General features: G+C 37.5%; 1 protein-coding gene across 2 annotated transcripts in view; it reads right to left on the bottom strand.

Annotated features, from left to right (window-relative positions):
• The window catches only part of USP45 (ubiquitin specific peptidase 45), an 879557-nt gene that overhangs the window by 250193 nt on the left and 613415 nt on the right, over positions 1 to 15949 (bottom strand). For both annotated transcript variants that reach the window (XM_053710569.1, XM_053710568.1), the window contains exon 12: positions 8960 to 9016. In XM_053710569.1, the coding sequence (XP_053566544.1) occupies positions 8960 to 9016 (57 nt within the window). The remainder of the gene's footprint in view (positions 1 to 8959; positions 9017 to 15949) is intronic.

Raw genomic sequence — 15949 nt, forward strand, 5'->3', positions numbered from 1 at the left:
AACCGATGATGTTCCTTGTGGATAGGAATATGTAGATACGCATCCTTTAAATCCACCGTGGTCATGAATTGACCTTCCTGGATGGAAGGAAGAATTGTTCGAATGGTTTCCATCTTGAACGATGGAACCTTGAGAAACTTGTTTAAGATCTTGAGATCTAAGATTGGTCTGAACGTTCCCTCTTTTTTGGGAACTATGAACAGATTGGAGTAGAACCCCATCCCTTGTGCTCCTAATGGAACAGGATGAATCACTCCCATTTTTAGCAGGTCTTCTACACAATGTAAGAATGCCTGTCTTTTTATGTGGTCTGAAGACAATTGAGACCTGTGGAACCTCCCCCTTGGGGGAAGCCCCTTGAATTCCAGAAGATAACCTTGGGAGACTATTTCTAGTGCCCAAGGATCCAGAACATCTCTTGCCCAAGCCTGAGCGAAGAGAGAGAGTCTGCCCCCCACCAGATCCGGTCCCAGATCGGGGGCCAACATTTCATGCTGTCTTGGTAGCAGTGGCAGGTTTCTTGGCCTGCTTTCCCTTGTTCCAGCCTTGCATTGGTCTCCAGGCTGGCTTGGCTTGAGAAGTATTACCCTCTTGCTTAGAGGACGTAGCACTTGGGGCTGGTCCGTTTCTACGAAAGGGACGAAAATTAGGTTTATTTTTGGCCTTGAAAGACCTATCCTGAGGAAGGGCGTGGCCCTTACCCCCAGTGATATCAGAGATAATCTCTTTCAAGTCAGGGCCAAACAGCGTTTTCCCCTTGAAAGGAATGTTAAGTAGTTTGTTCTTGGAAGACGCATCCGCTGACCAAGATTTCAACCAAAGCGCTCTGCGCGCCACAATAGCAAACCCAGAATTTTTCGCCGCTAACCTAGCCAATTGCAAAGTGGCGTCTAGGGTGAAAGAATTAGCCAATTTGAGAGCACGGATTCTGTCCATAATCTCCTCATAAGGAGGAGAATCACTATCGATCGCCTTAACTAGTTCATCGAACCAGAAACACGCGGCTGTAGTGACAGGGACAATGCATGAAATTGGTTGTAGAAGGTAACCTTGCTGAACAAACATCTTTTTAAGCAAACCTTCTAATTTTTTATCCATAGGATCTTTGAAAGCACAACTATCTTCTATGGGTATAGTGGTGCGTTTGTTTAAAGTAGAAACCGCTCCCTCGACCTTGGGGACTGTCTGCCATAAGTCCTTTCTGGGGTCGACCATAGGAAACAATTTTTTAAATATGGGGGGAGGGACGAAAGGTATACCGGGCCTTTCCCATTCTTTATTTACAATGTCCGCCACCCGCTTGGGTATAGGAAAAGCTTCTGGGAGCCCCGGGACCTCTAGGAACTTGTCCATTTTACATAGTTTCTCTGGGATGATCAAATTCTCACAATCATCCAGAGTGGATAATACCTCCTTAAGCAGAGCGCGGAGATGTTCCAACTTAAATTTAAATGTAATCACATCGGGTTCAGCTTGTTGAGAAATTTTCCCTGAATCTGAAATTTCTCCCTCAGATAAAACCTCCCTGGCCCCCTCAGACTGGTGTAGGGGCATTTCAGAACCATTATCATCAGCGTCCTCATGCTCTTCAGTATCTAAAACAGAGCAGTCGCGCTTACGCTGATAAGTGGGCATTTTGGCTAAAATGTTTTTGATAGAATATCCATTACAGCCGTTAATTGTTGCATAGTAAGGAGTATTGGCGCGCTAGATGTACTAGGGGCCTCCTGAGCGGGCAAGACTCGTGTAGACGAAGGAGGGAATGATGCAGTACCATGCTTACTCCCCTCACTTGAGGAATCATCTTGGGCATCATTTTCAGTGTCACATAAATCACATTTATTTAAATGAGAAGGAACCCTGGCTTCCCCACATTCAGAACACAGTCTATCTGGTAGTTCAGACATGTTAAACAGGCATAAACTTGATAACAAAGTACAAAAAACGTTTTAAAATAAAACCGTTACCGTCACTTTAAATTTTAAACTGAACACACTTTATTACTGCAATTGCGAAAAAGTATGAAGGAATTGTTCAAAATTCACCAAAATTTCACCACAGTGTCTTAAAGCCTTAAAAGTATTGCACACCAAATTTGGAAGCTTTAACCCTTAAAACAACGGAACCGGAGCCGTTTTTAACTTTAACCCCTTTACAGTCCCTGGTATCTGCTTTGCTGAGACCCAACCAAGCCCAAAGGGGAATACGATACCAAATGATGCCTTCAGAAAGTCTTTTCTATGTATCAGAGCTCCTCACACATGCGACTGCATGTCATGCCTCTCAAAAACAAGTGCGCAATACCGGCGCGAAAATGAGGCTCTGCCTATGATTAGGGAAAGCCCCTAAAGAATAAGGTGTCTAAAACAGTGCCTGCCGATATTATTTTACCAAAATACCCATATTAAATGATTCCTCAAGGCTAAATATGTGTAATATATGAATCGATTTAGCCCAGAAAAAGTCTACAGTCATAATAAGCCCTTGTGAAGCCCTTATTTACTTTCTGAATAAACATGGCTTACCGGATCCCATAGGGAAAATGACAGCTTCCAGCATTACATCGTCTTGTTAGAATGTGTCATACCTCAAGCAGCAAAAGACTGCTCACTGTTCCCCCAACTGAAGTTAATTCCTCTCAACAGTCCTGTGTGGAACAGCCATGGATTTTAGTAACGGTTGCTAAAATCATTTTCCTCTTACAAACAGAAATCTTCATCTCTTTTCTGTTTCAGAGTAAATAGTACATACCAGCACTATTTTAAAATAACAAACTCTTGATTGAATAATAAAAACTACAGTTAAACACTAAAAAACTCTAAGCCATCTCCGTGGAGATGTTGCCTGTACAACGGCAAAGAGAATGACTGGGGTAGGCGGAGCCTAGGAGGGATCATGTGACCAGCTTTGCTGGGCTCTTTGCCATTTCCTGTTGGGGAAGAGAATATCCCACAAGTAAGGATGACGCCGTGGACCGGACACACCTATGTTGGAGAAAGTATTATAAATAAACATTGGTCAATATTAAAGGCAGACCCTCTTTTAGGACCACACTTACAAGAAAAGGCTAATATATCATATAGAAAGGGTATGAGCCTCAAGAATTTTTTAGCCCCAAGTAAGTTACGTTGTAAAACAGATAACAAAAATGAACCTAAGAAAACCTGGCTTAGCACCTGGAAGGGAACAATGCAGTGTTTTAAGTCTAGGTGCACTATGTGTCCACACATAAATAAATCAAAATATTTTAGCAATTCAAGTGGGACAGATAAGCATGAAATTGAGTTCAAAAGTAACTGTGAATTAATATATGTAGTATATCTGTTACAATGTGGGTGTGGCCTAATGTATGTAGGCCGCACAAAACACCAAATAAGACGTAGAGCCTATGAACATATATATAACATAAAGGAAAAATTACTCAAACATAATGTGGCAAAACACTTTTTTGATTACCACAATAGCGACCCTGCCTCTCTTAAAATACAAGTAATTGGGTGGATTCCGCCAACCAAACATAATAGATTATTGGAGTTGAGAAAACTTGAAACCTACTGGATATATAAATTAAAGACTTTACACCCTCTGGGTCTCAACATTGATATCGACGTGGCCGCTTATATGTAAAAGACAGTATGTATTAGTTATATATTCTTCCAATGTGGGAACTAACTTTTGATTTTGAATTTTTAGGATCTAATTTTTTAATAATATTTAAAAAAAAAAAAAAAGTTTGGAATCAATTTTAATTAGGGTCAGTTAATGCATTAGACTTTAGAAGCCGTAAGAATCTAATGTATATCTAGTTGTTTATCACTAGGAAATTTTATATCAGCCCCTTGGAAGTATATGAATTGAATCTCTCTCTAAATTTTTAATAATTTTTACAAAGATCAATTATAGGTTAATAGGTATAGGTTTATAAGCTTTTAGTAAACAGATGATAACAACCGCAATATAGACTTATTATGAAAAATTAATACACATTAGCTCCCAGTTTGCTTAAATGCTAAGAGTTAAATACCTGTCTATATGTTAAGGTTTTTGGAAGGTGTAATAAGTATAAACAGGAGTGAAGTCTGTGTTTATATATCAAGCAGAGTCACATCGCTCATCACGAGGCTAGCATAGTTATTTGCCTATTATATCCACAAGAACAAAACACCAATCTGGTGTTGAGTTTTGAGTGTCAAGCCCTCCAGGAGGCGGGGACACTCGTAAAGCTAAACAAACACCAGCATTGTGGCTTTTTTATCGTATTTTTTATAAGTAACTCTTACAATCAATTTTTAAGAACGGTAATATGAAATTTTCTAGAGATATTGGTGGTAGTACGAATTATAGGGCATTTTTATAATAATTTACGAGAAATTTTAGAGAAACATGGTATGGTGGTTTTTATATTTGTTTTTATATTTGTGTCTTAAAAATATGAATCAATTTTAACATGTTCTTTTTAATGGAATGTAATAATTGATTGTAACTATAGAGGAATGTATTTGTTATTACTGTTTTCTATGCTAACCAATCATGAAACAAAGATAAGACCGGGCACCTGTGTGAGGGGGGCGGATTTGACACATACGGGTATAAATTTGCAAAACAACCAATAACCAGACATCAGTACTATCTGGACAATATCCCCTTGATAAAGCCCTGCGAGTACAGGGGGAAACGCGTTGGGGTTCACATATTCGTCAGGAGCACCAGGAACAAAGTTGACTGAGGGCGGTGAATCCGGATACCCCGCCGCAGGTTGTATCCTGCCATACAAGATCTTCCAGCCATCAGCTGTTTGTTTGCCGGGTGCTATGTACGGATGCAGATTTGTTTTTATCATTTGTGTACCAAATAAAGACATTTTACTATATAACTCTGGTGAGTAGACACACACTTATTGCGCTTTTTATGGTGTTTAATAATTACACTTGAATCTTCTCTTTTCGCACTTTATTTTCTTGGTAATACGTTTGGATCCTGGATCCCATAATCCCTTGAGAAAAAAGGGATTTAAAGGAGCAGCAAAGAGAAAGATATCAACAAAAAGACATTGGAAGCTAACAGTACCTGGAGTAAAAGCAACATTCCACTTTATTTGAAAATTAAAGGTACTTTCTTTGGCACAACTTTAACTTTGAGTATATCCACTGGTTTGTGGAGGACTTTGCCGCATATATATATATATATATTTGTGAAAACCTATTATCATCACTATTTATTGGGTATATCAAATATCAATATATTGCATTGTATTGGGTGGGATATCAGATCCTAGCGCTGAATAGTTCTGCTGTGTTGTAGGATCATGGATTCTCACCACCCGTATGATAGAATTCTATCAGCCAATCGGAATTAAGGTAGAAAAAATCCTATTGGCTGTTGCAATCAGCCAATAGGATTGAAGTTCAATCCTATTGGCTGATGCAATCAGCCAATAGGATTGAGCTGGCATTCTATTGGCTGTTACAATCAGCCAATAGAATGCGAGCTCAATCCTATTGGCTGATTGCCTCAGCCAATAGGATTTTTTCTACCTTAATTCAGATTGGCTGATAGAATTCTATCAGCAAATCGGAATTGAAGGGACGCCATCTTGGATGGCGTAATTTAAAGGAACCTTAATTCCAGAAGAGCCGTCAGATGAAGAGGATGCTCTGCGTCGGATGTCTTGAAGATGGACCTGCTTCGCGCCGGATGGATGAAGATAGAAGATGCCATCTGCATGAAGACTTCTGCTCGTCTGGAGGACCACTTCGGCCCGGTTGGATGAAGACTTCTCCCGGTAAGGTGATCTTCAAGGGGTTAGTGTTAGGTTTTTTTAAGGGGGTATTGGGTGGGTTTTAGAGTAGGGTTGGTTGTGTGGGTGGTGGGTTTTAATGTTGGGGGGGGGATTTGTAAAAAGAATTTACAGGTAAAAGAGCTGATTACTTTGGGGCAGTACCCAGCAAAAGGCCTTTTTAAGGGCTATTTGTAATTTAGTGTAGGGTAGGGCTTTTTTTATTTTGGGGGGGGCTTTTTTATTTTGTTAGGGGAATTAGATTAGGTGTAATTAGTTTAAAAATCTTGTAATTTCTTTATTATTTTCTGTAATTTAGTGCTTTTATTTTTTGTACTTTAGATAACTTTATTTAATTGTATTTAATTTAGGTAAGTCATTTAATTATAGTGTAGTGTTAGGTGTTATTGTAACTTAGGTTAGGTTTCATTTTACAGGAACTTTTGTATTTATTTTAGCTAGGTAGTTATTAAATAGTTAATAACTATTTAATAACTATTCTACCTAGTTAAAATAAATACAAACTTGCCTGTAAAAGAAAAATAAACCCTAAGCTAGATACAATGTAACTATTAGTTATATTGTAGCTATCTTAGGGTTTATTTTATAGGTAAGTAGTTGGATTTAAATAGGAATAATTTAGTTAATTATAGTAATTTTTATTTAGATTTATTTAAATTATATTTAAAACCGGCGCTATGCAAGTCCCATTGAAAAAAGAAGATACGCAATTTACGTAAGTGTATTTGCGGTATTTCCAAGTCTGGCCAAAAAAGTGAGTGGTGAGCCTGTACCTTCAAGACTGGTAATACCAGCGGGCGTTAAAAAGCAGTGTTAGGACCTCTTAACGCTGCTTTTTTAACCTAACGCACAACTCGTAATCTAGCCGTTAGTTAATTATAGTAATTTTTATTTAGATTTATTTAAATTATATTTAAGTTAGGGGGGTTAGGGTTAGACTTAGATTTAGGGGTTAATAACTTTAGTATAGTGGCGGCAACGTTGGGGGCGGCAGATTAGGGGTTAATAAGTGTAGGTAGGTGTCGGCGATGTTAGGGACGGCAGATTAGGGGTTAATAATATTTAAATAATGTTTGCGAGGCGGGAGTGCGGCGGTTTAGGGGTTAATATATTCATTATAGTGGTGGTGATGTCCGGTTCGGCAGATTAGGGGTTAAAAAATTTTTTTTGTGTTTGCGATGTGGGAGGGCCTCGGTTTAGGGGTTAATAGGTAGTTTATGGGTGTTAGTGTACTTTTTAGCACTTTAGTTAAGAGTTTTATGCTACAACGTTGTAGTGTAAAACTCTTAACTACTGACTTTAAAATGCGGTACCAGTCTTGACAGGAGAGGGTCTACCGCTCACTTTTTGGCAGACCGGCGCTATGCAAGTCCCATTGAAAAAATGTACGTAAGTGTATTTGCAGTATTTCCAAGTCTGGCCAAAAAAGTGAGCAGTGAGCCTGTACCTGCAAGACTCTTAATACCAGCGGGCGTTAAAAAGCAGCGTTAGGACCTCTTAACGCTACTTTTTTAACCTAACGCACAACTCGTAATCTAGCCGTTATTGATTTTAGAAAATGTTCACTATGCAACGTGCTAAAGATACAACTTCAGCATTTTTTTTAATGGTGGTGCTGAAACTTGTTGCATTCTGCTCACCCCTGTGAGAAACGTTTAGAGGGACAGTGTAGGCCAAAATAAACTTTCATGATTCAGATAGAGCATGTCATTTTAAACAATTTTCCAATTAACTTTTATCACCAATTTTGCTTTGTTCTCTTGGTATTCTTAGTTGAAAGCTTAACCTAGGAGGTTCATATGCTAATTTCTTAGACCTTGAAGCCCACCTCTTTCAGATTGCATTTTAACAGTTTTTCACCACTAGAGGGTGTTAGTTCACGTATTTCATATAGATAACACTGTGCTTGTGTATGAGAAGTTATCTGGGAGCAGGCACTGATTGGCTAGACTGCAAGTCTGTCAAAAGAACTGAAAAAAGGGGCAGTTTGCAGAGGCTTAGATACAAGATAATCACAGAGGTTAAAAGTATATTAATATAACTGTGTTGGTTATGCAAAACTGGGGAATGGGTAATAAAGGGATTATCTATCTTTTAAAACAATAAAAATTCTGGTGTAGACTGTCCCTTTAAACATTATTCAGCCCTCTCACCAACACTGAGATACCTACTTTTAGGGATGTCAAAAGTCAATGATATATTTATGTATCAAAACTCAATAAAAGTTTTAAAGCATTTCATATGTTGTTAAAAATATGCAATGTTTAGCAGGCCCAGGACAAATCCCATGAAAAGCCTCCTGATTGTTTTTTTTCTTTTTCTTTTTGTGGTGGCCAGTTAGGGATATATAAAAACAAGCTCCTGCACATTCTAACCAATAACTTACAACATAGAGTGCAAGGGTTCTGCATTCCAATGAATGAACTCCAGCCTCTCAGGGGGTTTGGACAACTACTACTTATGTATATGATCCCTTGAATGCAAACAAAGGCAATATAAATTGTATTTTTTTACATTATTTTCTTATCCAATGTGCTATAAAACAAAATATAAAAAGTAAAGTAAATATAATATAAAGTAAATATAACTATTAATGTTTTGTTTGTTTTTTTAAATATCCAAAAGACACTTGTGTCAAAGTAGAGCCTGCCAGATAAGGACTATGTATCATGCACCTCCACTAGGCAAGTAGGGATCACTGATTTGTGATAAAACGAATGAATAAAAGAATTGGAGTGGAAAGGCATCAAACAATAGAACAAAATAATTAGACCATAACATTTCCTGGTACCCTTAATTCTTCTGCCTCCTTGGTAATGCTGGTACTATTATTCTCTCAGTGTATCTAAGAATATAAGGCTATAAATAATCTTTTTATGTATCTAATCATCTATATATGTATTGTATGTATGACAGATGTATAGCTTGTTATAATACACACATCTTTGAATAGTTTATGTATCTGTATATAAAAAAATAGCAAAGACAAGCTTTGGGGAGAATCTGTTATCGGGCCCTAGGCCTTTTAAGAAACTAGCAACACCCCTTAGTCTGTTATTAAAAAATGTGCTGAATAATATTTTAACTGTTACAATTTTAACAAACACAAACACTGTCCCACTTCGTCAGAGCCATAACAAAATAGAAAGCACGTGCACTTACCCTTTCCTCTATAATTGGAAGTGAGAGATCAATAAATGCTTCTTTTACAGTTGATATCTTGATAGAAAGAAATACAGAATTACCGTGACATTTATCAACATTCACACTAGTTCAGTTTATTTTATACAGTATTTTTGTGATCTCAGATCTTTAGCCTAGAATTTATTTATTTTCCAATTTTTCCGCACATATACAATAATTAATAGGGACTGTAAAGTTTTCTCCCCTTTAATTTGTTCCCTGTTATCCATTTTACCTGAAGAAGTGTATAAATTGTTTACAAATAGCTTCTTTACTTTTATATTAGCATTTGAAATAGCTGATTTTAAAGGGACAGTCTACACCTTAGTCATCTTAAAGTCTTACCTTAAATTAAGCTGCAAATAGCCTCCTGCACCTTTTTTATATCATGCAGCAGGAGCGGTAAAGTAGTTATTTTGAAATGAATATTGTTACTGGCCAGTTTGAAATGGCAACCAAGCTCCAACCACTGATGACATCATAATCTGGACTGCATAATATGTTCAGTAGTTACAAAAGACTCACTAGTTGGATTCAACAGACTGTCAATGCTATTCAGCAGAGTGCCTAGATGCAGCCCAGATTGTGATGTCATCAATGGGTGGAGCTTGGCAGCCATTTCAAACTGTCCAGAAACAATATTAATTTTAAAATAACTGTTTTACCATGCCTGCTGTATGATATAGAAAGGGGTGCAGGAGGCTATTTCCAGCTTAATCTAAGGTAAGACTTTAAGATGACTAAAGTGTAGACTGTCCCTTTAAGCTATGTGATAAAATAAGGAGATCCAATTTCCCTACAAGCTTGGCCCATGTCAATGGGCTGTAGTGTGAAAGAACAAAGCTATTTAATATGTAAAATAAACTTAAAAGAACAATTTATCATACATTTTATAATCTAGAGCTGGTATAACAAGTCACATTAAAGGGAAAAACAAAATTATAGTACACTGTCCCTTTAATCTGGCTAAAAAACATATTTTATGTAAGAACTTACCTGATAAATTAATTTATTTCATGGTGGCGAGAGTCAACAAGCTAGTTACTGATGGAATATACATTCCTACCAGGAGGGAGCAAAGTTTCCCAAACCTCAAATGCCTATAAATACATCTCCCACCTCACTCATACCTCAGTTTAACATATAGCCAATTTAGTGAGGTGTATAAGGAGTAAAGGCATAAAAAAGAGCAACAGGATAAATAATATGCTTTATACAAAAAAATCATAACCCCAAAAATGTGTGGGTCTCGTGGACTTTCGCCACCATGAAAGAAATGAATTTATCAGGTAAGTTCTTACATAAATTTATGTTTTCTTTCATATAGGTGGCGAGAGTCCACGAGCTAGTTACTGATGGGATATAATATCCAAGATGTGGAAGTCCATGAGCAACTATAGAGGGAGGGATAAAATAAAAACAGCTATTTCTGCTGAGAAATTAAATCCAAAAAATAATTAAGTTTTCTTAAAAATTCAAAAAACTTTAAATCATAGGCACTAGAATTAAACAGCTGCCTGAAGAACCTTTCTACCAAAAGCTACTTCCGAAGAAGCAAAACCATCAAAATGCTAACATTTTGTAAATGTATGCAAAGAAGACCAAGTGGCTGCTTTGCAGATTTGATCAACTGAAGCTTCATTCTTGAAAACCCAAGATGTGGCAACTGATCTTGTAGAATGAGCTGTTATTCTCTGATGCAGAGACTGCCCCGCCTCCAAATAAGCTTTGCGAATCAGAAGTTTCAACAAAGATACCAAAGAAATGGCAGAAGTTTTCTGACCTTTTCTGGAACCAGAAAAAAAATCACAAATATAATATAAGTCTTTCTGAAATCTTTAGTAGCCGCAACATAATATTTCAAAGCTCTTACCACATCCAAGAATGTAAAGACCTTTCAAGAGTATTCTTAGGATTAGGACACAAGGAAGCAACAATTATTTCCCTATTGATGTTGTTAGAATTCACAACGTTAGGCAAAAATGTAAATTAAGTCAGTGAAACAGCTTTATCTTGATAGAAAATCAAATAAGGAGACTCAGAAGAGAGAGCAGACAATTCAGAAACTCTTCTAGCAGAAGAGATAGCCAAAAGAAATAACACTTTCAAAGAAAGTAGTTTAATGTCCAAAGAATGCATAGGCTCAAAAGGAGGAGCCTGCAAAGTCTTTAATATCAAATTTAGACTCCAAGGAGGAGAGATAGATTTAATAACAGGTTTGATACAAGTCAAAGCCTCTACAAAACAGTGAACATCAGGAAGATTAGCAATCTTTCTGTGAAATAAAACAGAAAGAGCAGAGATTTGCCCTTTCAAAGTATTGGCAGACAAACCTTTATCCAAACCATCCTGAAGAAACTGTAGAATCCTAGGAATTATAAACGAATGCCAAGAGTAATCATGAGTGGAACACCATGAAATATAGGTTTTCCAAACCGTGTGATATATTTTCTTTGAAAAAGGCTTACGAGCCTGTATCATAGAAACCTCTATGACTAAGGACTAAGCATTACATTTCCATGCCTTCAAATTTAAAGATTTGAGATCTGGATGCAAAAACAGGCCTTGAGACAGAAGGTCTGGTCTTAGAGGAAATAACCAAGGTTGGCAACTGGACATTCGGACAAGGTCCGCATACCAGAACCTGTGAGGCCATGCTGGTGCTATCAGAAACACATAAGATTGTTCCATTATGATCTTTGAGATCACTCTTAGAAGAAGAACCAGAGGTGGAAAAAACAGGTTGGTAAAACCATGGAACTTCTAGAGCATCCATCAATTCCGCATGAGGATCCCAGGACCTGGAGAGGTATCTGGGAAGATTCTTGTTTAGACAAGAGGCCATCAGATCAATGTCTGGAAGACCCCACATCTGCACAATCTGATAGAACACATCTGGATGGAGAGACCCCTCCCCCGGATGTAGAATCTGACGGCTGAGATAATCTGCGTCCCAATTGTCTACACCTGGTATATGAATCACAGTGATTAGACAAGGGTTGTATTCCGTCCAAGAAAGTATTAGAGTCACTTCTTTTATCCCCCCTTGATGATTGACATATGCCACTGTTGTGACATTGTCTGTTTGAAACCAAAGATACGGTTCTCTCTTTAATAGAGGCCAAGCCTGAAGAGCTCTGAAAATAGCACTGTGTTCTACTATTGATTGATAACCTCGCCTCTCAAGGATTCCAAACTCCTTGCGCTGTCAGAGACCCCCAGACAGCTCCCCAACCTGTGAGACTTGCATCTGTTGTGATCACAGTCCAGGTAGGACGAACAAAGGAGGCCCCTTGAACAATAAGGTGATTGTTGGGATTTAAGTATATCAGTTGTAATATCTGAGTATAATCCCTGCCCAATTGGAACAACATGCAAAGCTGTAGAGGTCTCATATGAAAACAAGCAAAAGTGATTGCGTCCAATGCTGCAAACATGAGACCTAAAACTTCCATGCACATAGCCACTGAAGGAAATGATAAGAGACTGAAGGTTTAGACAAGCTGAAACCAATGTCAACCGTCTCTTTTCTGTTAGGGATAGAGTCATGGACACCAAATCTATCTGGAAACCTAAAGAGGTGACCTTTGTCTGAGGAATCAGACATGTCTTTGAAGAAACAACAGAAATTGTTTTATGTGAGATTCTGCTAAATAAAAAGATTGAGCTAGTACCAAGATATCGCCCCAATAAGGAAACATCACAATACCCTGCTCTCTGATTACAGATAGAAAGGGCACCTAAAACTATTGAGAATATTCTTGGTGCCGTTGCAAGGCCAAATGGAAGAGCGACAAATTGATAATGCTTGTTTAGAAAAAAGAATCTCAGAAATCGATAGTGATCTAGATTAATCGAATTGTGAAGATAAGCGTCCTGTAAGTCTATTGTGGACATGAAGTGACCTTGTGGAACAAAAGGCAGAATAGTCCTTATAGTTACATCTTGAAAGTTAATGACTCTTAAAAGAAAATAAAGTTTTCAGATCCAAAATTGGTCTGAAAGAATTTCCCTTCTTTGGTACAATGAATAAATTTGTATAAAAACCACAATCCTTGTTCCTGCTGTGAAACTTGTATAATTACCCCTGAAAGTTCTAGATCTGAAACACATTTCAGAAAGGCTTGAGGTTTTACTGGGTTTTTGATACATTAGTAAGAAAGAATCTTCACAAAGGAGGTCTTATTCTGAATCCTATTCGATACCCCTGAGAATTTATATTCTGAATCCACTGATTTTGGACAGAGTCTGTCCAAAATCTTTGAAATAGCTTTAGTCTGCCCCCTACCAGAAGAACTGGCTTGAGGGCTGCACCTTCATGTAGGTTCAGGGGCAGGATTTGGTTTCTTATAAGGCTTGGATTTATTCAAATTCGGAGATGGACTCCAATTAGAACCACTGGCCTTAGGGGAAGGAGTGGTTTTCTGTTCTCTATTCTGACGAAAGGAACGAAAATGATTGGGAGCTTTAAATTTACCCTTAGATTTTTTGTGTTGGGGCAGAAAAACTCCCTTACCCCCAGTAACAGTGGAGATAATAGAATCCAGTTGTAATCAAAAAAGATTTTTACCTTGAAAAGAGAGAGATAATAATCTGGTTTTAGACACCATGTCAGCATTCCAAGATTTAAGCCATAAAGCTCTTCTAGTTAGAATGACTAAAGACATGGATTTGACATTGTTCTTCAAAACATCAAATATAGCATCACAATTAAAATGATTTGTATGTTGGAAGTAAAACAATAATGTTAGATAATTCAGAATCTGAAGACAACTGCCGTGCTAAACTGTCCAACCAAAAAGTAGAAGCAACAGCAACATCAGGCATAGATATAACAGGTCTAAGAATATAGTCAATATGTAAATATGCCCTTCTTAGATACGTTTCAAGCTTCCTATCTAAATGATCCTTAAAAGAAGTACTGTCTTCCATAGGAATAGTAATACATTAGGCAAGAGTGGAAATTGCCCATCAACTTTAGGAACTGTTTCCCAAAGTTCTAAATTGGCTACAGATAAAGGATACAATTTCATAGACCTAGAAGAAGGGTTAAAAGAGGTACCAGGCTTAGACCATTATTTAGCAATCAGATTAGAAATAGCATCAGGAATAGGAAATACTTCAGGAGTAAAAACAGTAGTCTTAAATACAGAATTTAGACGATTACTAGTAGACATGTGCACAGCGAAAAAATTTGTTTCGGTTTGTGGACCGATTCAGATTTTTTCTAATTTCGTTTCGGATCTATTCAAATTCAGAAACATTCGAATGTATTCGTTTTCGATTAATTTGGATTCAAATAAATTTGGATGTATTCGGATGTATTCTGTTCGGATTCGATTCGTAAATTCGGAAGTTCGGTATGTGTTATCTTGATTCAGATGCTTCCAAGTTACACAAACAGAATTATTTCACCGTTCTATCTCACTAAATCAAATTTTTATATTGAATTATGATTAGTCCATGGCCATTCGAATGTAACAAATAAATCCGAACTAATTTGGATTTATTCGTTACAAATGCATTCGGATTAGTTTTGTTTCATTGCTAGGGTAATTTGGAAATTTGAATCGATTTGAATCTCCGAAAATGCCAAATTAGTCTGAATTTCGATTCGGAACGAAACGCACATGTCTAATTACTAGCTTTATCATCAGGAGGTTAGACTCCTCAATACCCAAAGTAAACAAAACTTCCTTTAAGAGAGAACGAATATATTCTATCATAAATAAAAAAGAAAATTTGTCTATATCTGTCTCTGACGTGGCATCCTCTGAATCAGAGGAAAACCCATCAGTAAAGGATACATCTGTACACTGAAGGTCAGAACTTAATTCACTAGGTTTAGGAAAAGCTTGTAAAACCCTTTTACGTTTATTTAAAGGCAGAATAGCAGTCATTGCCTTCTCTATAGCTGCAGCAATACAATCTTTCATTTCTGCAGTAATGCTATGTACATTAGACTGAGATGAAATAACAGTGTATTTGTACTAATAGATATATTATCAGCAATTAACAATTTGTCAGAACAAGAGCCACATAATTGAGCTGAAGAATTTAGATTAGCTTTATTACAACAAACACACTTAGCTTTGGTAGATACGTGTTCAGGCAGCTGAAATCCTATGGTAACATCAGAGGCAGGCTCAGTTTGAGACATAATTGCAAAAAAAAACTAAATTTGAAAAAAATTAATTAATTCTGCAAATTTATATCCATGCTCCTATATATGATATATATATATATATATATATATATATATATATATATATATATATATATATATATATATATATATATATATATATATATATATAAAACAGGCTTGAGAGAATGGGAAACAGAGCGAAAATTTATAAAATAAAAGAAAACGGATTCCTAAAATGCTGCATGAAAGCTCTCTAAGGCCTAGATTTAGAGTTTGGCGGTAGCCGTCAAAACCAGCGTTAGAGGCTCCTAACGCTGGTTTTAGGCTACCGCCGGTATTTGGAGTCAGTCAGGAAAGGGTCTAACGCTCACTTTCCAGCCGCGACTTTTCCATACCGCAGATCCCCTTACAATGGGATCTTTCTAACTACGGTATTTAGAGTCGTGGCTGAAGTGAGCGTTAGAAATCTAACGACAAAACTCCAGCCGCAGAAAAAAGTCAGTAGTTAAGAGCTTTCTGGGCTAACGCCGGTTCATAAAGCTCTTAACTACTGTGCTCTTAAGTACACTAACACCCATAAACTACCTATGTACCCCTAAACCGAGGCCCCCCCACATCGCCGACACTCGATTAATTTTTTTTAACCCCTAATCTGCCGACCGCCACCTACGTTATCCTTATGTACCCCTAATCTGCTGCCCCTAAAACCGCCGACCCCTATATTATATTTATTAACCCCTAATCTGCCCCCCACAACGTCGGCGCCAGCTACCTACAGTTATTAACCCCTAATCTGCCGTCCGCACGCCGCCGCCGCCAGC

This window comes from Bombina bombina, chromosome 4, assembly GCF_027579735.1.
Source record: "Bombina bombina isolate aBomBom1 chromosome 4, aBomBom1.pri, whole genome shotgun sequence".
In the NCBI taxonomy this organism is placed as follows: Eukaryota; Metazoa; Chordata; class Amphibia; order Anura; family Bombinatoridae; genus Bombina; species Bombina bombina.